Below are 22,880 nucleotides of genomic sequence, written 5' to 3'. Positions count from 1 at the left end.
GATGCCCATCTAGGAGGGAGCCCCAGCAACAGAGCTCAGTAGGGCTCACAAAATGGAACTTGCATTGAATCTCTCATCTTGTTGGGGAAGTGTTTGACACGGGGAGACTCTTCTGACTGTCCTACACACAGGACTTCATGTGGCAGGCAGCCATCTCTGGGTCCCTGATGCATGCCATGGAAGCTCATAAGTATGCAGCCAGTTCAAGAGCAAAGCAGCACAGGGACCCAGAGGCCACTGAGGAACAGTGTTATAATTCCCTGGAAGCCCTGGGAGATGAAGTGCGGTGTCCAAGATCACTCCACACAGGGTGCCAGGGCCTTGAACACAGGCCTTTTAATCTTCAGTTTGACCTTTCTTCAACCATCGTCCATGCTGGGAGCTATCAGGTGATGGACAAAGTCAGGATACTCAGCTAAGAAATCATCCAGATGGGGGTGGAGCGGTAGCGCAGTGGGTTAAGCGCACGTGGCACGAAGCGCAAGGACCGGCAAAAGGATCCCGGTTCGAGCTCCTGGCTTCCCAACTGCAGGGGGGTCGCTTCATAGGCGGTGAAGCAGGTCTGCAGGTGTCTGTCTTCCTCTCCCCCTCTCTGTCTCCCCTCCTCTCTCGATTTCTCTCTGTCCTATCCAACAACAGCAATGACAACAGCAGTAATAATGATAACAACAAGGGTAACAAAGGCAACAAAATGGAAAAATGGCCTCCAGGAGCAGTGGATTCGTAGTGCAGGCACTGAGCCCCAATGATAACCCTGGAGGCACAAAAAACAAACAAACAAACCCTCCAGACATGTTTCTGGATCTGGAATTAAGTCGGTACTAAATGCAGCTCTTTAGCTTCATTCCAGATGTAAATGGGAAATACCTGAAAGACTTATTCCTTGCAAGAATGGAAGAACCTTGGGGTTTGTTGGGAAGGAACATAACGGCCAGGATTAGACATTCTCAAGCTACCATGGACTCATTCAGTCCAAAAGTAGTGCATGAAAGTCTTTTTTTTATTTTTTTTTTAATTGCCATCAGGGTTATCACTGGGATTCTACCTACACAACAAGGCTGCAATTCCAGTGGCCACTTTTCCCTTTTTCTTTCTTTCCTTGATAGAAAAGAGAAAAATTAAGGTGGGGGTTGGGGAGGGCTAGGTGGAGGGGGAGAAAGAGAAACACCTGCAGCACTATTGCTGTATTCATGCCGCTTTCCACCTGCAGGTGGGGCCTGGAGACTTCAATTGGGTCCTTAAGCAAGAGAGAGAGAGAGAGAGAGAGAGAGAGAGAGAGAGAGAGAGTGTGTGTGTGTGTGTGTGTGTGTGTGTGTGTGTGTGTGTGTGTTGTGTGTGTGGTGTGTGTGTGTGTGTGTGTGTGTGTGTGTGTGTGTATTTTTCTCCTCAGAAGCTGGAAAACATTTGGACTTTGGTGAAACATGTCTCATTCCTCTCTCCCTAGAAAGTTCAAAACCAAGTAGCAAAGGGCCATCTAGAGAGGAAGGCGCATGACCTGACAGAGAATAATGAATTCTTTGACCGGAGCTCTCTCCATCCCTCTGCCCTGACTGGGCCCAGTGGTCACCAGGACGCTTCTCATAGCTGCTGGACAGCCCTGCCTCTCCCCGGGTGGAAATCAAGCAGTTTCATTTTGTCAAATGAAAGTCAAATGTCAGTAGCAACCACTCAGTGCTTCTCTGGGATTAAAACACTCTTTGTTTGCAAGGAGGGTATTTGATCTGGAAAGAGGAACGCGCAGGCCCCACGAGGTAGTTATAAATAGCCCGGCAAAGTAAAAATGAACAAGAATAAATAAACTAACCGTCTTCTTTCTTTTCTTTTTTACAGATTATTTATTAAGGATAAAGACAGAAATTGAGAGGTGAGAAGGAAATAAAGAGGGAGAGAGAAAGAGAGACACCTGTAGCATTGTTTCACCACTTGTGAAGCCTTCCCCCCTACAGGTGTCTCGGGGGCTTGAACCTGGGTCTTCGTGTACTGCGCTGTGTGCATTGTGCCCAGCGCAACACTGCCCTGCCCCTAAACTAACTGTCTTCTTTATTATCACCGTGATCAGTAATGAGAATGTTTGTTTTGCTTTGTTTTCCTACCTTTTCTATTAGTTATTTAACAGTTTTACAAAATTGTACGATCTAGGGTATAATTCCACAACTATACCTGATCAATACTACTGCATGTCTTATGATTATTCATGTACGTATGGACATACACATCAATACACACCCCTCCTGCAGCCATACTGTCCACGCAGTAGCCAGGAACCACCTGTGGCTATTGAGTTTCTAGAAGATGACTGGTCTGAAGGGGTGAGTTGTAAAAAGACATAATTTCAAATACCTCGTATTTAAAAATACGATCTCCACTAGGATTTCTTTTTTGACTGATTACACATTAAAGACATTTTACTTAATAGGCTTAATGAAATAAATCAGTTTAATTGCACATAGTTCTCTTAGCATCATAAAGCAATGGCTTCTGGAGCAGAAACAAAAAGATTCTGAATCTATCAGGTGAAACACAATATGCATTAAGCTTAACTCCACACGTTGAGAGCAACAGTTTTGAACCGTGAGTCCTAGAGTGCTGATCTCAAAAGCAGTGACAGGAAGGAGAGATTCCTTATCAGGGGGAGCTACAATCACACTCCTGTCGTAGATAAGGTTTATGAGGTTCATGGAGGCCAACAGCTTCCCTGCTTCACCTGTGTCCTAAAAGTGTCTGGATGGATACAGACCCCAGGAGGCCAAAGCTGGCTCCACAGTCCACCCTCTCACCCACTACATTCTGCCTCATCCTGACTCTGGGTGTTGAAGGAGAGTCAGCTGAGGCTCAGAGAAGAGGGGAGATCCGCGGAGGGCGCTGGCGCCTGTTGCAATGCTACAGTCTGGACTCAGGCAGAACCCACACTGTCCAGGCTGGCATCTTGATTCTATGGAATCTGGGGGGGGGGGGTGATGATTCATAAGGAGATGCCCACAGGGGCATGATTCATAAGGAGATCCCACAGGGCCTCTGGGAGTCAGAAATCATCTTCTGAAGTAGAATTTCTGTTTATTTATTTATTTATTATTTCCTTTTTATTGCTCTTGCTGTTTTTATTGTTGTTGTAGTTATTATTGTTGATGCCATCATTTTTGGATAGGACAGAAAGAGATGGAGAGAGGAGGGGGAGACAGAGAGAAAGATAGACACCTGCAGACCTGCTTCACCGCCTGTGAAGCAGCTCCCCTGCAGGTGGGGAGCAGGGGCTTGAACCGAGATCCTTATGTCGGTCCTTGCGCTTTGCGTCACATGCGCTTAACCCGCTGCGCTACTGCCTGACTCCCAGTCATATAATTTCTTTCTTTTTTATTTTTCCCCTTTCTTTCTTTCTTTCTTTCTTTCTTTCTTTCTTTCTTTCTTTCTTTCTATCTATCTATCTATCTATCTATCTCTCTGTCTCCCTTCCTTCCTTCCTTCCTTCCTTCCTTCCTTCCTTCCTTCCTTTTTTTGCATCACCCAAAGCAAAGTGCTGCTTTGATTGGCCTCTGGGAATGTTTTTCTGGAGGGAAGTTAGCACTGCGGGAATGACCTGAGGAAGCCCTGTGTGTCCCACAGGGAAAGGTCTCACAGTTGAGGGTTAGTAGAGACATGATACTAGGAAGGTAGCCCGTTCTAGAACGCCAACTTTGACCTTTAGCTCATTTGCTCATTTATTCAAAAGTAGTCATCAGCTATCACTTCTGTGCTGCAGAGTCCCTGCCCTCACTGAGCTGACAGTCCTGTGCAGAAGACAGTGGAAAACAGTTCTCTAATTAAAATATGTGTCAAGTGCAATGATGGTCAGAGTGCTCAGTGAGCAGTGTATGTGTGCCTTGACACATATGTGGCCCCAGCACCACATGGGAGTGTCACAGAACCTGGGGAAGCTCTGGTGCTCTGGTCTCTCTCTCTCTCTCTCTCTCTCTCTCTCTGGCTGGCTTTTTCTCTATCTCAGTGTAAAACATTCCTAGGAACTGAAATCATTCATGAGTGAGGCCCTAGCTCGGCCGAAAGGATAGACCAATAGGATGTGGTTCAGGGAACTTTCTTGAGGAGAGCATTTGTACTAAGCAGAGGAATTAGCCAGGAAGAAAAGAGCAGGGACCATGTACTAGATGAAAGGAAGCCTCCTCCAGGGAGCCCTGTGGGCTTTTGGCTTCACTTGGGCCTTGGCCACTTCATCTACAAAATGTGAATAAAACAGAATCCCCTGGAGGCTGTGGCAAGGCTTAACAAAACCAAACACTCCTCCTCACCTAGTGCCCCTTTATTTCACTCTCTCCAGATCCTAAAGGAGTCATCTGTTGTCCCTTTATTTGCCACAGAAGGCTTGGAGATGGACAGTGATTTTCCTGGACTCCTACAGCTGGTAAGCAAAAGAACCAGGCTGTACCCACACAAGCTGGCTTCCGAACTCACTTTCTTCTACACAACCAGGACAGGTCAGAAGGGGGTCTGGATGGACATGGAGCCCAGGGTGACAGAATGGAGACAGGTTGGGGAGGGGGGGGCAGAGGAAGGAACATCCCCCAGGACAAACCAAAAGACTGGTCTTCAAATTTTCAAAGCCTGGAGAGACTCATCTCTGCTCCCCTGCCCTGTCCCTGGTGCCTGGCACATAGTAAGTGTTCAGTTTTGAGCATATGTATCAATGTGTGCAAGGATCGGGTTCAAGTTCCTGGTCCCTGTATGCGGGGGTGGGAGTGTTGGGGGGTAGAGAGTGAGGAGGAAGCTTCACAGGCAGTGAAACAGTGCTGCAGGCCTCTCTCACTCTCTCTCTACCTCTCTTCCCCTTTCCATCTCAGTTTCTCTGTCTCTATCTAGTAAACAAATAAATAAATATGAAAACCCTTTCCCTACAAGTATGATTTATTAAAAAACAAACAAACACAAAAGCATTGGGCTAGGTGGTGGCCCATCTGAGTGCACACATTATTCACCAGGCGCAAGAAACCAACTTCAAGCCCACCTGCAGGTGGCAAGCTTCACATGCATGCAACAGTTCTGCAGGTGTCTTATCTTTCTTCTCTGCCTCTCTGCCTTCAACTCCTTCCATCAAATAAAATAGAAGGAAACATTTACAAAAAGAGGCAAAAATGGCTTTTCTAGTGCTGGCACTGAAGTTGTCACCCCAGTGACAACCATGGTTCCAATACAAAAAATAAATAAATAACTATATCAATTTATGCGGCAGGACAAAATAAAAGCACATCTGGCCAAAAGTAAGTGACTCCCCAGGGCAAGACAACCCACTGCCTCCCGAGCATTTTTCTCTTGCTCTGGCTCTGAATTCATACCTGCACTCCTCTCCCAGCAGCGCCCTTCTCTGGTTCTTTCCATCCTTCCGTTTAGACCTCCCTGATGGCCACCCACCGCTCCAGCCACACACACACACACACACACACACACAGACGCCCCAGACACTGCATCCGTCATCCGGCGACTATTTTCCTTGGTGGCACTCAAGAGGCTGTCTGTTCATGGATGTTGGTGACATATCTGTTGCCACACACAAGGACCGAGTTCAAGTCTCCCATCCCCACGTGCAGGCGGGATGCTTCACGAGTGGTGAAGCCGGCCTGCAGGTGTTTCTCATTCTCCCTATCTAGCTCCTCTCAATGTTTCACTCCTAGCAAAAAAAAAAAAAAAAAAAAGGAAAAAAAATGACAGCCAGGAATGGTGGGTTGATCACATGGGCATCAAGCCTCAGCAGCAACTGATGGCAATAAAATGAAAATAGGTTGCCTGCCTCTTCTTTGTTTGTTTGTAAATTGCCTATATCTCTCCCTTCCCACACGGGGTCAGCTCCGTGAGAGCAGAGGCTCTGCCTGCTGTGTTCACTGGCATGTCACCAGGCCTGGCACACAGCAGGTCTTCTGACAGTATCTACGGAAGGAAGAGGGAGACAAAGTCAGAGGAGAGGGGGTCACACACTCAAGGGTTGATTTTGTGATTGTTAAGTCAGCAGAGACACCTGAATCAAATCACCTATTGAGGAAAGAGGCAGCTGAGTGGGAGGGCAGAGAGACAGAGGAGAGAAGACCAAGGCAGTCCAGCAGCAGGAGTGCGGACATGAACACAGCTCAGGGGAGGGGCCGTCCCCGCTGCTTGCCTGCTGCACTAGTTTGGCCAAGATGCCACAACACCTGGATTCCTCAAAAGGAAGGTCACATTCTACCTACCCTGGTTTTTCAGTCATCTCCTATTACTTTTTCCTCTGCATCATTATTATTAGCTTTGAACTGTGTGAGAGAGGGACAGAGATCTAAGCACTGTTCCACCATGGGGAGAGCTGGGACTCAAACCCGGGCCTTCACTCATTTAAGGCATCAGTGCTACCTGCTGAGCTGCCTCCTGGGCCCCAGCTTGGCCTATGTAAACAGAGAGCTTCTGGCTACTGGGTCCTCATGGGAAATGATGAACCTGTCTCTTGTGGGGAGGGTTGGGGGTGCTGCAGAGACTGCCAGCCGCCCCCCTCTCTCATGGAACCCCATTCTCCCTGCTGGAAACTTAGTTTGCCTGTCAAAGGCCCAGGCCCCCTGGAATTAGCTAGACTCTCGTCCAGATGTGGGGCTAACCTTATCCCTAGTCAGGGAAAGGGCCCAGCCAGCCTCTGGTCACGTCCTAAGGTAACCTTGTCCAAGGCAGGTCAGGTACCACCAGGAGAATGCCCCCCCCCCCCCGTGACTAGAGCGTGGCCGTTGTCCTTCCAGCCCTTCCAGCTAACTGATCAGCTCCCTGGACTTCACAGGACAATCACAGCCTCTGTGCAGGACAGCCCTGAAGGCTGTAAGAGGCCACCAGGACTGTCCAGACCAAACTGACTACTGAAGGCTGTGCCTTCATGCGGTGACCGTTCCTTCCTTCCCTGTGCCCGCATACCCGGCTGTACAAAGAGGATCCCTGGCTCCCTCAGCTCCCTGCTGTTCTCACCAGGACTCTGGGGAGGGCAGGGACACCATCTCACTTTGTCGCCTGTGATCGCTGTTGGCTCACTGTCACCCTGTACCCCTTTGTAAAGTGAGCTCCAGGGATAGTGCTCAGTTCTGGCTGGGACTGTTTCCTGGGGCAGAGAACAGCTTCCAGTAGGGGCAAGGCCTGGGCTGTGTGCATGCAGACGGGCCTCTGGAGGGAGGATGGCCTCTAGACTGCATCTGAAAATGGGAAGTGGAGAGCGGAATTAGCTGCTGAGGCACTTCCAAAGCTCAGGAGGAGAGCAGCTGGATAAAGCTGGAGTGAGTCTCCGGTTCCCTGGCTGGCACCACACCACACGGGGACACCAGAGACAGCGCCGAGGGGATTTCAGAGATGGTGGAACAGGACTTGCGTGTCTCTCCCTCTTTTTCTCTGAAAGGATATAGATTAAGAGTTGGGTTCTGGATGCCACTCAGTGATATCACACAGACACAGGCTCTGGGTTCACTCCCCAGATATACAGGAAAACAAAAAGTAAATTAGTTAAAGCTCAGGAGGCCAGACAGATGGCCCTAGATGGGGCTGTTGTGCAGGAAGCAGATGAGTCTGTGTGTGTTTACATTTGCCCTATGGCCCTCACGAGGAGTAGCCAGGGGACCTGAAGGTATAGACGTGTGTTTTCCTTTTATTATTATTATTATTGTTGTTGTTATTTTTGCCACAAAGATTCTCATGAGTTCAGTGTTTACATATTGAGTCCACTGCTCCCACTGGTCATTTCCTCCTTTTAAAAAAATTTTTGATAGGACAAAAATAAATTGAGAGGGGAGGGGGAGTTGAAGGGGGAGGAAGAGAGAGAGGGAGAGAGAGAGAGAGAGAGAGAGATATCAAAGCACCAGTCCACCATCTGCGATGCTCTGTCTGTCTTTGCTGTTTCCTATGCGGTGCTGAGATTCAAACTCAGGGCTTTCTGCAAGGCACATGCTTACCTCTGAGCCACCTCCTGAGCCGGAAACCTAGACTTCGAATACTTTTCTCAGAAGTACTTAGAGCGTAGTGCTCAGGAGACTTGTACTTAAGCTGCAGAACCCGCAGAATGGTAGCTGAGATGCGTGATGGGGGCTCCCCCAGGCCAAGCTGGCTGAGTGACGTGTTTCTGCAGCCTCTGGGCTCTGCTGCAGGATGCTGAGCCCTTGGCTGCTGTAGGCATCTGGCGGGCGCAGAGTCTACTCACTGCGCAGGCTCTGGGTTTCGGCCCTCTCTGCCGGTCTGCTGGTCCTCTTTGAGTCTAGAAGCCCCATGTGACAGTCTGTGCTTATCGCAACTCAGACCTCTGGGAATAATGCAGGTGAGTGAGGAAGGCTTTGAGCTCTCCCTGGGAAGTGCCTCATTTCCGAACCACCACACGTGTAGTGACTGAAACACTCAGCTTCCCTTCCTAAAGGGCTCCATCCAACCTCTAGCCACCATCTCCCCACATCTCTTGTTTCCACATAGCAGGATGGTACTGCTTTGGCTGCTGAGGGCTCCAACTACACGGTTCTAACCAGCCCCTCCCTGGGTTTAATTAGAGTAGGGACCAACTTTTGTGACTTCCTTGGTCGTGCCTCAGTTTACCTGCCTATAAAATAGGAATAGAAGTCAGTAAAGCTTTGACTAAAGTAATCTCAGTAGTGGGACTAAAACACCGAGGCTGTGGTAGCTAGGTGTTCAGTCACTGGCTATTGGGGCAAAGCAGGAACCCAGCTGGCTTGTGTTAATGGGGGCAATTTCAGCCCCTTGACAGGAGTCAGGAGCTTTAACTATTCTTGCCTGGGGTGAGGGATTGGGGCCGGAGTTTCAACAGGTAAAGGAGGAAACAGCTCCAGCAGGGGAAGAGCCAAGACCTCCTGTCCTGTGAGAAGAAGCAGAAGGAAGGCTTGGCTTATTTGGCCCCCAGACAAGAGCTCATTTCCAAGAATGTGCTGCAAAGGCAATGTAATCACAAGACCGTGAAAAATGCACAACTTCAAAGAGTCTTGGGATGAGAATGCCAACTGCCTGAAGTGTCCGGGAGGCTCTTCTTATCAGAGCCATTAATGCGCAGATAGAGGTACGAGTTACACAGGCACCTACCAGGATGTCCAGGCAGGCGGCCTTTAGCAGGGTGATCTGGTCTGCGATGGTCAAGCCGGTGAAGCCTGGAAGGCGTTTAGCAAACTCCACAATCTTAATAATGCACTTGGTGGCCAGCTCACTGAACTTGTCCCAGAGGCCCAGGTCTAGACGGACGCGGTGGTCAGCGCTGGAATTCTAAGAGGGAGGAAAATGCCATCAGGAGTCATTTCTAGGAAGCCTGGCAGAAGGCACAAAGCGCAGCAAGCTTTCTCCAAGCATCTCCACATTTCAGTCTGAATCAGGCAGTTGGCTCCCTGGTGGGCGGCTCTGACTTTAGCTTGTACTCTTTTCAACAAGTTAAAACTCTCATCCCTCTACCAGTGGGTAACCAAGTAACAAATGAGGGGAAAGTCTCCTAAAGAAATTATCCCAGCTAATAAACAAAACAAAAAAGACAAGAGAATTCACCAGGTTGTAACCCTGATAAATTCATGGATGTGGGCCATTCAGTCATGAGTCGCTGCTAATATCTTAAAAAGGAAGGAAGGGAGATACTGTCATTACAGTAGCCTGGTGGAAAAACTCACCACCATCAAAAACCAAGGGAGAGTCAGTGAGTCTTTAGAGCTAACTCAAGGAAATCTGGGGGTTGGGGGGCAGAGGAACATGAAAACTACACGGAGGGGAAGATTGTCAACATGCAGAATGCAAGAGACTCCACAGAACCAATGAACTGACGTCTGCTGCCGGTCACTGCAAGGGACGGGCAGACACATGAGCTCCCCATCCAGGAAGAGCGACTCACTTGGATGCACGGCACCTGTTGAATGAACATAACCAGGGGTGTGACCACGCAGTGGAATCACAGGTAACAGGTAGCCAGGAAGAAAACACTGGTCGACGCTGCAGGCTGGGCTGACCACAGACCCATCATGCTCAGGGAACGGCAGACACAAAAGCCAACACAGGGAAGAATTTTTACATCGCTTTCCAAAAAAGGGCAAAACTATAGTGATAGAGAACAGATCTGTGGCTTCCAGGGTTGTGGTGGGAGCTGAGGGGAAATGAAAAGGTACAGAGGTGGGATTTTGGAAAGATAGAATTTTTCTCACCTTGACTGAGCAGAAGTTACATGATTGTATACTTTGACAGACTCATCAAACTATACCTTTACTATAGACACACACACACACACACACACACACACACACACACACATTTGGTGGGTCTCACATATGTGTGATTTTACTGTTTTTGGCAACTTCTTCCATTCAGATGGAAAAACACACAGACAGGGGCCTAGAGCATCATAGCCCCCCAGAACTTCCCTGCTACCACAGTAATACAAACACGTTTTTTGGCCTTCAGGGTTATCATTGGGGCTCGGTGCCTGCACTACAAATCCATTGCACCTGGAGGCCATTTTTCCCATTTTGTTGCCCTTGTTGTTGTCATTATTATTACTGTCATTGCTGTTGTTGTTGGATAGGACAGAGAGAAATAGAGAGAGGAGAGGAGACAGAGAGGGGAAGAGAAAGACAGACACTTGCAGACCTGCTTCACTGCCTGTGAAGCGAGCCCCCTGCAGGTGGGAAGCCAGGGGTTTGAACCAGGATCCTTAAGCCTGTCCTTGCGGTTCGTGCCATGTGCCTTAACCCATTGTGCTGCCCATCCCCACAGACACGTTTTGTATCATGTAAATTGGACCTCAATAGATTTGACATAGAAAATGAACATTAGGGGCCTGGACGGTAGGACAGTGGGTTAAGCACACATGACGCAAAGCACAAGGACTGGTTTAAGGATCCTGGCTTGAGCCTCCAGCTCCCTACCTGCAGGGGGGGGGTCACTTTGCAAGCAGTGAAGCAGGTCTGCAAGTGTCTTTCTCTCCTCCTCTCTGTCTTCCCCTTCTTTCTCTATTTCTCTCTGTCTTATCCAGCAATGACAACATCAATAACAAATAACAACCACAACAAGTGCAACAGCAAGGACAACAGAACAGGAAAAATAGTGGATTTGTAGTGCAGGCACCAAGCCCCAGAGATAAGCCTGGAGGCAAAAAAAAAAAAAAAAGAAAACGAACATTAGACCAGGGATGTAGCTCAGTAGAGCAGTGCACATCTTGCAGCTGTGAGGTTCTGAACTTGATTCACACAAATTCACGAAGAAGAAAAAGAAGAGGGAGAAGGAGGAGGAGGAAGAAGAGGAGAAAGGATGACAATATACAGGCCTTACATGAATTCTTATTCAGAAAGCAATTTCCAGTTTTTCATGCCTCACAATTTCTTTCGTTTCAGTGTGTTGTGCGTTGACACCTCTGTGATCCTCTCATCTTGTGAGCCATTATTGACTAACTCATGAGAGGAATATAAAATGAGCCATTCACATGTTCATCTACTTTGCTCCCTTTATGTCTTGTTTCCTGACTCACCTCCACACAGCAAGGGGTTGGAGGTACTAGAGAGGACCAAACCCAATCTCCATTTTTCTCCATTCTCCCTCCCCCGCAATTTATTTGCGGGGGTGTGGTGGAGTTAATAGTCAATAGCTGTTGACACAAAGGCACAATGTCTCATCTCCCCATGACTGGTGTCTGTACGGCTCTCTCTCCTGTAACTTAGGTCCTTCCCCATCATCATACCCCAGGACTCCAGAACCCCTCCATCCCATCCCTTTCTCTCCTTCCCCAGAGTCCCTTGCTTTGGTGCAGTACACCACACCCAGTCCAAGCTTTCATTTGTTTTCCCTAACTGTTCTTGCTTCTTAAACTCCACTCCACAGAGGAAGTGCCTGCAGCTTCCTGAAAGGCACCACTGAGGTTCCTTCTGCCCAGGCCTCCAGGCCTCACTCAGAGAACAGGGTGACTTGTCACGGAGGGGCTGGAAGTAAGACCTAGCTCCACCTGAACCCCAAGCTTGGCCTTTTCCTCGTTCACATGTCAGGTGTGACCTCCCTTAACCCTTCCCCTCACCACACTCCAGACACGCCCCTCCAGCTCCAAAGCACTGAACCCTACTGCAGTTACCACTTCCTTATGTATGCTGATGCTTCCTGAGGTGCCATGAGAGAGTCACCCATGTCTAGATCTGTGCTTGCTACCCAGGTGGGTCTCAGCAGACATTGCTGAATCAGTCGATAGGTCAGCGTAATTCCCATAAACACTTGCTAATAAAATGCCTCAGGAAGACTCTAATTTGGCATTAAACTGAGATTCCCTGGGCCGTGGCACAGGCCTGTGCACCAGGTGTTACGGCCAGTGGGCTCTGGAGGCAGAACTGAACCATTTATCTAAGGCCCACAGCCCTTTGGGTCCTAATAAACACAGTCGTTGAGGAAAGGTACTGTGCATCCGTAGCCACCAGGGTTATCACTGGGCTTGGTGCAGGCCCAACAAACCCACTGCTCTCAATGGCCATTTTTCCTTTTCTATTTTACTAGTTAGGACACAGAGAAATTGAGAAGGGTGGAGGAGACAGAGAGGAAGAGAGAGAGAGAGAGAGAGAGAGAGAGAGAGAGAGAGAGAGAGAGGCCTGTAAACCTGCTTCACTGCTCATGAGTGTCCCCCATGCAGGTGGGGGAGCAGAGGCTTGAACCCTGGTTCATATACATGGTACCGGGATGTGTGTACTCAACTGGTGTACCCTCACTGCCCTACCCCCCGCCCCCTTAGCCAATATTCCTAGTTCTTCAGCTTGGGGAGTATCAGTGAAACTTTTTTTTTTTTTTTTTGCCTCCAGGGTTATGGCTGGGGCTTGGTGCCTGCACTACAAATCCACTGCTCCTGGAGGCCATTTTTTCCCTTTTGTTGCCCTTGTTGTTTCATTGTTGCTGTTGTTAGTGCTGTCACTGTTAGAAAAGACAGAGAGAAATAGAGAGAGGAGGGGAAGACAGAGGGGGGAGAGATAGATAGACACCTGCAGTCCTGCTTCACCACTTGTGAAATGATCCCCTGCAGGTGGAGAACCAGGGCTCGAACCAGAATCCTTACACCAGTCCTTGCACTTGGCGCCCTATGTACTTAACCCACTGCACTTCCACCTGTGCCCCCCCCTTTTTTAAAAAAAATAGAGTGAAAGAGAACATAGCACCAAAGCTTCCTTCAATGAGGTGGGAGCTGGCGTTGAATCTGGGTCACACCCTTGGCAAAGCCGTGCATTCTCCAAGTGAGCTATTTCGCCAGTTCCTAACTTGTGTTTTGAATATTGGCGAGAAAGGCCTGAAAGCACATCTTTTAAATTAATTGACTGATTAATTAATTAGTTTTATTTTATATTTATTTATTTTTGCCTCTAGGGTTATCACTAGGGCTCAGTGTCCGCACTACGAATTCACTGCTCCTGGAGGTGTTTTTTTCACCCCCATTTTTGTTGCCCTTGTTGTCATTCTTGTTATTGTTGCCATTGATGTCGTTGTTGGATAGGACAGAGAGAAATGGAGAGAGGAGGGGAGGACAGAGAGGGAGAGAAAAAGACAGACACCTGCAAACCTGCTTCACTGCTTGTGAAGCGACATCCCTGCAGGTGGGGAGCCGGGGGCTTGAACCAGGATCCTTGAGTTGGTCCTTGCACTTCACGCCATGTGTGCTTAACCCGCTGCGCTACCGCCCAATCCCCTAAAGCACAGCTTTCATGGGAGATGCTACAGGGTCCCTGTAAAACACAACTGCCACCTCTGCCTTCCACAGTTCTTTCCAGAAAGCAAGCACGCATCCTCCAGATTGATTTTCTTCCTTCCTCAAGGACCTTGGCAGAATACAGCGCACTCGGGGGAACAGAAGATCAAGATGTGCACCCATTTGGGCGGTAATTAAATTTAATAGGCAGTTTATCCGGTTCGTAGGGAGATGACAGGGAAGAGAGGGACGGAGAGGCGTGCTTACGGCGGGAAATCATTTTACAATAGAGTATCCATCTGGAAAAAAAGACATTGCTCTGACCCAGCAAGTGTGAACGGAGTCTTCATCAGCATGGGATCAGGTTGCTTTATCATGCTCGGGGCGGAGAGAGGAAGACGCCTGTCGAAACTTCTATTAAAAATAATGCCCAGCTGTCTGAATGGCATGCAACTCTACCTCACTATTATGCAAACCAAAGGCAAGAGGCAGTTAATAAAACACAAAATAACCCGGTGTTTTATTATACCAGCGGTGAAATTCACCGGCACGAGATTTACAATGGCTTATATATTATCTTCCAGCTGCACTAAATGGAGAGCTTGGCCTGTGTGGGTTGGTCATGAAGGCAGTCAGAGAGAGCTGGGAGGGGGTGGGGGCTTTCAGCAGCACTTTAGACAACCAGAGCGAGAGAGCGAGAGAGTGAGAGAGCGAGAGAGCGAGAGAGAGAAATGGGATGGTGGGAGATACCCGTGTGGGCAACTAGGTTGCCACAGTCACGGCAGAAGGGGAAGACAGGTCTTCCCGAACCCCCTCCAGCCCCTCTCCTTCTCCCTTCCAGAACAGAGCACAGCAGACTCTTCACAAATCTTATATGCAGTAGCCCAGGCGGAGGGACTCTTCCGTCAGGCCCCGGGGTACTGCCAGGGAGAAAAGCTCCATCCCACTAGAAAACCCAACTCAATGAGCTTTTTTTTTTTTTTTTTTTTGCTGTAGTTGCATAAATGGATCCCTTTCATTGGCCCTGTGCTAGGTTTCTGATGTTACTTTCAGAACAAGCCTTGTAAATGGAAGTGGAATCACAAGTGCTCTTAAAATCCCATGTGTGCTGGCTTCTGGGACTCCAGTGATTTATTCAGGGTGGCCTTGTATTCCTTTTCAGCTGGGCAGGAAATGCAACTCTGTGCTCTCACCAGGCTTATTATCACTGGGGCTCAGTGCCTTGCATAACTCCGGTGCTTCTGACAACCAGTTTTTTCTTTCTTCTAGATCGAGGGTGAGAGGCAGAGACAGAGAGATAGAGAGATAGGGAGATAAACTGCAGCACTGCTCTACCATACTCCCTGCCCTGCAGGTACTACCATGGACTGGCTCAGGGCTCAAACCTAGGTTCCCGTACTTAGTCATATGTGCATTCATCAGGGAGAACCACCTGATGGCCCTATGTAACATTTCTTTTTTTTTTTTTTATTTGCCTCCAGGGTTATTGCTGGGGCTCGGTGCCTGCACTACAAATCCACTGCTCCTGGGGGCCATTTTTCCCATTTTGTTGCCCTAGTTGTTGTTGTTATTGTTGTTGGACAGGACAGAGAGAAATTGAGAGATGAGGGGAAGACAGAGATGGGGAGAGAATGACATCTGCAGACCTGCTTCACCATTTGTGAAGCGACCCCCTGCAGGTGGGGAGCTGGCGGCTCCAACCAGGATCCTTGCGGGTCCTTGCACTTCGCGCCTTGTGCACTTAACCCTCTGCGCCACTGCCGGGCCCCCTATAACATTTCTTTAAATTAATAGTGAGGATTCCTTGATGTAAAGGGAATACTGGGTACATCCACTCAGGTGACCTGCTACCCTAGAAACATCTGCAACTTCTGTCTTCCTGAGAGGCTGATGCCCTTTCAAGTTGTTTCTACAGAATGTTCCTGGCATCTACATTTCATTTCTCCATGCTGTATGTTGTGTGTGTGCGTGTGGCCAGGGCCCCTCACATACACAGTTTCACCACTCCTGGGCTGCTTTTTCATTCAAATAGAGAGACAGGGAGAGACAGCAAAGCGACAGCGTTTTCTCTGATGTTATGGCGACTCCCATATGGTCCTGGGGTTCAAACCTGGGTGAGAGACAAAGACAGACACAGACAGATAGATAGATAGACAGACAGACAGATAGAGGAGATACACTGCAGCACTGCTCCACCACTCCTGAAGATTCCCCATGGCAGGCACTGCCATGTGGTTACCTGGGGCTCAAACCCAGGTCCTATGTGCAACATAGCAACATGTGCAATATAGTAATGGCAAGGCATGTTCTCCTACCTGGTGAACTATCTCCCTATCCCTGTATACATATTATGTAACTATTTTAAAATATTTATTTATTTCCTTTTTTTGTTGCTCTTGTTTTTATTGTTGTTGTAGTTATTACTGTTGATGTTGTCATTGGATAGGACAGAGAAATGGAGAGAGGAGGGGAAGACAGAGAGGGGGAAAGAAAGATAGACACCTGCAGACCTGCTTCACTGCTTGTGAAGTGACTCCCCTGCAGGTGGGGAGCTGGGAGCTCAAACTGGGATCCTTATCAGGTCCTTGCGCTTTGCGCCACATGCGTATAACTTGCTGCACTACCGCCCGACTCCCGTAACTATTTTTTATCCAGGGTTTACCCCGAGCTAGGTGCTGTTCTAAATACGTTACAATGAATTCTCACAACAAATCACGAGGCAGGCACTTTTGCCTTCCATCTGGCTGATGCTGAGGCCTAGAGAAGTTAAGTGGCTTATGGAAGAGGCCCAAAGGTGAACTGACTCATAGCAGGCAGCAGGGAACCTGGTTCCCCACCCCTGCGTCATACCACCCCTCTCACTCTTTGCCATCACACCTTTGATTTCCTCGTCTGAATCTCCTGTCTCCTACCTTAGGCCTTCTGTTACCCTAGTGCTCTCCCTTTTCCTGGGTGGAAACTCCAGATGCTTTCATAAGGGAGTTAAAGGATCCCCAGAGTTGCTGTGGACCAAAGGAAATGTGCCAGCCTCTCTTTTGTGGTCAACAAACACTGATCTAGGCATTATGACAACACTGCCTTTGGAATGTACCAACTGGGGTATGTCCGCCGGTGGGAGGAGAGGCCGAAAGGCCCCAACACACAGCCAGCACTGACCCCAGAATTGGATGCCTCCAACACTGCAGGATGGCAGCTTGGCAGCTTCCCTGTGCTGTCTCAAGGCATGGCCCAGCCATGGGCAAAAAGGGCTCCGACCAACGGGTAAAGGGAGGAGGCTGAGGGCAGGCAGAGAGGACTTCCAGGAACTGACTCCAAAGCGTTTCTATTTTCTGGCTAGAAGCCAGGGCGAGCATGTAGATTTCTTTTGAAGGTAATATTTCAGAGGTGTTAAAGAACAGGAAAGCTATCAGTGAAGAGGTGGAGGTCTGGAGGCGGGAATTGTGCGAAGCTGTATCCCTCTTATCCTATGGTTTTGTCAGTATTAAATTTATTTTAAAAATATTTCAGAGGTGTTTCTGGACCACCAGAGTTTAGAATTATTTTTTCCCCCTATTTTTTGAGGAGGTTAATGGTTCACAGCACAATTGCCTACCTAGGACTGCAATTCCCCCTCCAAGCCCCCATCAAGTTTATATTTCTTTTATTTATTTATTTATTTATTGGGGGATTAGTGGTTTATAGTCTACAGTAAAGTACAATAGTTTGTACATGTGTAACATTTCTCAGTTTTCCACATAGCAATTCAAGCCCCACTAGGTCCTCCTCTGCCATCATGTTCCAGGACCTGAACCCTCCTGCCCACCCCAGAATCTTTTACTTTGGTGCAATACACCAACAAGTTTATGTTTCTTAAGTTGAGACAGGAAGTGTGTCATCTTGTACTTTCTCCAAATACTCCTGTATATCCTAGGCACTTAACATGGTGTCCAGGAAACATGTTCGTTTAAAAGATAAAGACCTTCCCCATATTAGGGAGCTACTCTCTTCCCTGATCCAGCTTTCTGGTCCTTTTTCCAGGCATGACATCATCTCCCCCAGACAATAACTTGGATCCACCCGCATATCAGATGTCAGGCTGAGAAATAAACAAATAAACAAAAAAACTAGTATAGTCATGGGCTCTTTAGACTATAACTAAAATAAGACTACTATCTATAAAACAGAGACCTCCAAATCTTCATATGAACTATTCCAGCCTTTAGGTTCATGATTAGTCAACAATTTATTTGGCTTTATATGTTAACTCTTTTTTCAGCCACTAGGTTCCAGATGATAACATGATGCCCACCAGACTTCCCTGGGCAGACGACCCCACCAGTGTGTTCTGGAGCCCTGCTTCCCCAGATCCCTGCCCCACTAGGGAAAGAGAGAGACAGGCTGGGAGTATGGATCAACCTGCCAATGCCCATGTTCTGCGGGGAAGCAATTACAGAAGCCAGACCTTCCACCTTCTGCACCCCATAATGACCCTGGGCCCATACTCAAACAGGGATAAAGAATAGGAAAGCTATCAGGGGAGGATGGGATACGGAGTTCTGATGGTGGGAATTGTGTGGAGTTGTATTCCTCTTATCCTATGCTTTTTGTCAGTGTTTCCTTTTTTTAAAAAAAATTATTTATTTACTCCCGTTTTGTAGCTCTTGTTGTTTTATTGTTGTAGTTATTATTGTTGTTGTTGGATAGGACAGAGAGAGATGGAAAGAGGAGGGGAAGACAGAGAGGGGGAGAGAAAGAGAGACACCTGCAGACCTGCTTCACCACCTGTGAAACGACTCCCCTGCAGGTGGGGTAGTGTTTCCTTTTTATCAATAAAAATCTTTAAAAAAAGATAAAGACTTGTGCTTCCAGAGGTTCTGAAAGCTCACTGAATGTGTGACAAAAGTTTATTTAGAAATTATCCTTAAGTGTGGAAAAGAGAGACAGCTGTGCACTCCAATTCTGCACTTAGCAAGTGTGACGGGCTGAAATGAGTCTCCTCGGCTATGATATACTGAAGCCCCAAGACCCCAAACTTTAGAATGTGACCTTATTTGGATACAGTACCTACACAGTCACAATGAACTTATACTGGCATCATTAATGCGGGCCTTAATTTAGAATGACCAATACCCTTAGAAAACAAATGGGAAATCTGGACAGAGACTGGCCTATGCAGAGGAAAGACACTACACGAAGACTCACAAGAAGATGGCCAAGTAAAGAGAAGGGAATGAATGGAGTAGTGCATCTATCTACATGCTGAAAATCCCCACTCCCTCCAAAGAAAACCTTCAACATTAGGCCAGAAAGATTGTGTGTGTGTATATGGGGGTGGGGTGGGATGGGGTGGTGGTGAACAGAACTTGCCTGCAAAAGGTCTCAGGTTCAACTCCCAGTGCTGCCATGATACAGGAGCCATAGATGAGCATTGCCACGATCAGAAAAAAACAAACAAATAAAACAAAACAACATCTACATTGAGAACGATCAGAGGCCAAGAAGAATCCTCCTCTGGAGTCATGAGAGAGTATGGCTCGGCTGACGCCTTGATTTTAAACTCCTAGTTTCCAGGGCTGTGGGTCAGTAAATTGCTATTGTCTTAAGACACCTGGTTGACGGCAGCCCTAAGAAACTAGTACAGATGACATAGGGAAAGTGTGTGTGTTGGAAAATGAAGAAATGATTAAAGCAAGACACACAGGGCTCGCAGAAGTTCAGAGATGATTTAAGGTTAGACAACTGAGAGGTGGAGGAGGGGATGATAAGAACTCAGGTCTGTGACTCCCCCAAACATCTACTCCAGTAGGACAGCTTCTCTCTTCAAAGGCTGACCTCCCAATTAAAGAAAAAAACCTTTTTTATTATCTTTATTTACTGAGTAGAGACAGCCAGAAATCAAGAAGGAAGGGGGTGATAGAGAGGGAGAAAGACAGAGAGACACCTGCAGCACTGTTTCACCACTCTCAAAACATTCCCCCTGCATGTGGGGACCGGAGACTTGAACCCGGGTCCTTGCGCATTGTAATACGTGTGCTCAACCAGGTGTGCCACCACCTGGCCCCTCCAATTTTTTAATTTTTTTAAATTTTTTATATTTATTTATTCCCTTTTGTTGCCCTAATTATTTTATTGTTGTCGTCGTGGTTGGATAGGACAGAGAGAAATGGAGAGAGGGGCAGACAGAGAGGGAGAGAAAGACAGACACCTGCAGACCTGCTTCACCACCTGTGAACTGACTCCCCTGCAGGTGGGGAGCCGGGGGCTGGAACCTGGATCCTTATGCTGGTCCCTGCGTTTTGCGCCACGTGTGCTTAACCCGCTGCGCTACCACCGGACTCCCCCAATTTTTTTATTAGTAATTAAATATTGATTTCCAAAGTTACAAGTCAACAGGGGTACAATTCCACACTGTTCCCACCGCCAGAGTTCTGAATCCCCTCTCCCCCTACTGCAGCCCGCTGCAGTTCTCCCAAGGCTGCAGACACGGGCTAACCATCATCTCTACAGCTGTCTGTCTACATCTGTACACAACTGCTCCCTTTTCCTTCCAGGTCCAGTCCCCTCATCCCCTCCAAGCCACAAATAACCCTATCACTACATCCAAATGTCCCTCCTCTTTTCTTCCTCTCTCCTGGGAGCTGGTGGAGCTGGAGCTCAAAGCCCTCTTAGCCTCTTCCTCCCATCACTTTTCCCTCACTGGGAGTATGGATCAAGATTGTTCTGGGATGCAGACAGTAGGAGTTCTGGTTTCTGTAACTGCTTCTCCACTAGACATGGGCATTGGCAAGTCAATCCATACACCCAGCCCATTTCTATCTTTCCCTAGTGGGCTAGAGCTCCGGAGAGGTGAGGTTCCAGGACACACTGGTGAGCTGATCTGCCAGTTTTCATGTTCTTGATCTCTGACTGATGATAGCTTTTGCTTTTTAATTAATTAATTAACTAGTTAATTAATTAATTATAGAAAGGAAGCAAGTCCCCAAATGGCTAGCACTGCTTTTCAGAGCGCATACCTCTCAAAGCTTTCAGTGGTTTAACAGTTCTGTTGGCAGCCATCTTTGCGTAATTTAAGAGTTCCTTAAATCTCCATGAGTCATTGCCACAAGTGCCTGGGAGGGCTGATCATGTGACACCAAGCCCTGTGAGGGAGCAAGCAGCCAGCATACATGGCAGAGCAGAGGGAACTAAACATAGAGGCCTGGGATGAGAAGGTGCTCTCCTGTTCCTGCAAGACTTTTCCAGAGCCTGGCCGTGGGGCATTATGGAAATGACCAAGTATTCATCGTCAGAACAAGAGGAAACCTGCCCGCTTCGTATACTTCCTCTGCACCAGTATCTGAGCACGTGCTCTGACCTACTTTTCTCATGGATAGCTGGCCACTACCCCATGAGTTTGGCCCCACTCACATTCCTCACAGATGAGGAGGCTGCGGTTTAAAGGGCAATTCCAAAAGTTCTACAACTTCAGCGGGCTAGGTGGTGGCACACCTCGTTAAGGGCACATAGTACTAAGCTCACGGATCCAGGTTCGAGCCCCTGGGTCTCCACTGGCTGGGGGTTCGCTTCACAAGCAGTAAAGCAGGTCTGTAGGTGTCTGTCTGTCTTTCTTCCTCTCTATCTCCCTCCCCTCCTCTCAATTTCTATCTTATTCAATAAAATGGAAAAATGGCCCTGCCAGAAGCAGTGGATTCATAGTGCTGGCACTGAGCCCCAGTGATAACCCTGGAAGCCAAAAAAAAAGGGGGGGCTGGGCGGTAGTGCAGCGGGTTAAGCGCACATGGTGCAGAGTGCAGGGGCCAGGGTAAGAATCCTGGTTCAAGCCCCCAGCTCCCCTCTTGCAGGGGGTAGCTTCATAAGCAGTGAAGCAGGTCTGCAGGTGTCTATCATTCTCTCTCCCTCTCTGTCTTCCCCTTCCTTCGACTTCTCTCTGTCCTACCCAACAGCAACAACAGCTATGACAATAATAACAATAACAACTACAACAAGCACAACAACAAGGGCAACAAAATGGGAAAAATAGCCTCCAGGAGCAGTGGATTCGTAGTGCAGACACCGAGCCCCAGCGATAACCCTGAAGGAAAAAAAAAATCCTACAACTTCTAAGCAGCAAAGGCAAGATTTGAACTTGTTCTGTGAAGCCCTAAAGCCCAAATGGTGGAGGGGTTAGCATTTGTCCTGAGGAAGCAGAGGAAATAGCTTCAGAGGCGGCGCGCTTCCTTGGTGGGCTCCTTTACCATACTTTGTAGAACTCATCAAGAAAAAGCCACTCCCCTGCTATCCATAGGGAATCTTCCTCACTCTTGGTTTTAAAGAATCTGGAGGAGGATCACTGGTCAGAGGCTTTTCTGAGGAGACTAGCCTGAAGCACAAAGGTGAGCGCCAGTCCAGCTAGGGGAGGGGGAGAACGGAGGGTATCTCTTTTTGCCGCCTCCACCCATTCCTCCTGGGACCTGACCAAATCTTGCCTGATTAGGCAAGAAGAAGGACCTTCTCTGTAAAGGATCTGCAGTGGGTGGCTTGCTGCCTTTTTAGATTCCTCTCTGCCCACTTACTGCAAAGGCATCTGATAAGGATGCCAGTCTAGTAAGATGGCAGGAAGTTTCCTTGCAGTGGAAGCAACTGCCAATCTAAAAAAAAAAAAACCAAACAAACAAAAAACCCTCCTTCTAAAGATACTCAACTTGGAATGAGAGCTTACAGGAAACTTGTTAAGGAGGCTCATATATATTTACTTATTTATCTATCTATTTATATCCCCACACCCCCACCTACTTTCAAAAAGGACTGAGAGATGTTTACAATAAAAACAGAACTTGATCTCTGCATCAGCAGACAAACGTCAGAGGAGAAGCTGGATCAGAGCAGCTTTCATCTCTTGAAAGTGCCCTTGGAAAGAGGCAGGGCCACACCTCCACTCAGGGGTGGTCCACAGGAGATGGAACTTGTATTTTCAGTCTCTCTGCTTGGTCACAAGAGGTGCAGAGGGCTGGAGAGAAAGTTCACTGAGTAGAACACCTGCTCTGCTCTGTGTGTGACTCAGATTCAAGTCCTGGCCACGTGTGGGGGTGTCACAGCACTGGTGGAGGCTATGGTGTGTATTTGAATGAACGTAAGTCAGCGTGAGAGTATTGAAATGAAGCATGCATGAGGCCCCAGTTACTTACTCATTCTCTCTCTCTCTCTCTCTCTCTCTCTTCCTACAAAGTACTTAGGATAAAGGAACCCAGTTGAAGACTATTGGTGTCTTAAAGAG

General features: G+C 48.0%; 1 protein-coding gene across 5 annotated transcripts in view; it reads right to left on the bottom strand.

The window, feature by feature from the left end:
• The window catches only part of RARB (retinoic acid receptor beta), a 463,751-nt gene that overhangs the window by 6,429 nt on the left and 434,442 nt on the right, over nt 1–22,880 (bottom strand). For all 5 annotated transcript variants that reach the window (XM_060180445.1, XM_007517120.3, XM_007517128.3 and 2 more), the window contains one exon: nt 9,055–9,231. In XM_060180445.1, coding sequence (XP_060036428.1) covers nt 9,055–9,231 — 177 coding nt within the window. The remainder of the gene's footprint in view (nt 1–9,054; nt 9,232–22,880) is intronic.

This window comes from Erinaceus europaeus, chromosome 21, assembly GCF_950295315.1.
Source record: "Erinaceus europaeus chromosome 21, mEriEur2.1, whole genome shotgun sequence".
NCBI lineage: Eukaryota > Metazoa > Chordata > Mammalia > Eulipotyphla > Erinaceidae > Erinaceus > Erinaceus europaeus.
Note: the sequence above shows the minus strand (reverse complement) of the source record. Positions and strands in the feature narration are given on the sequence as shown.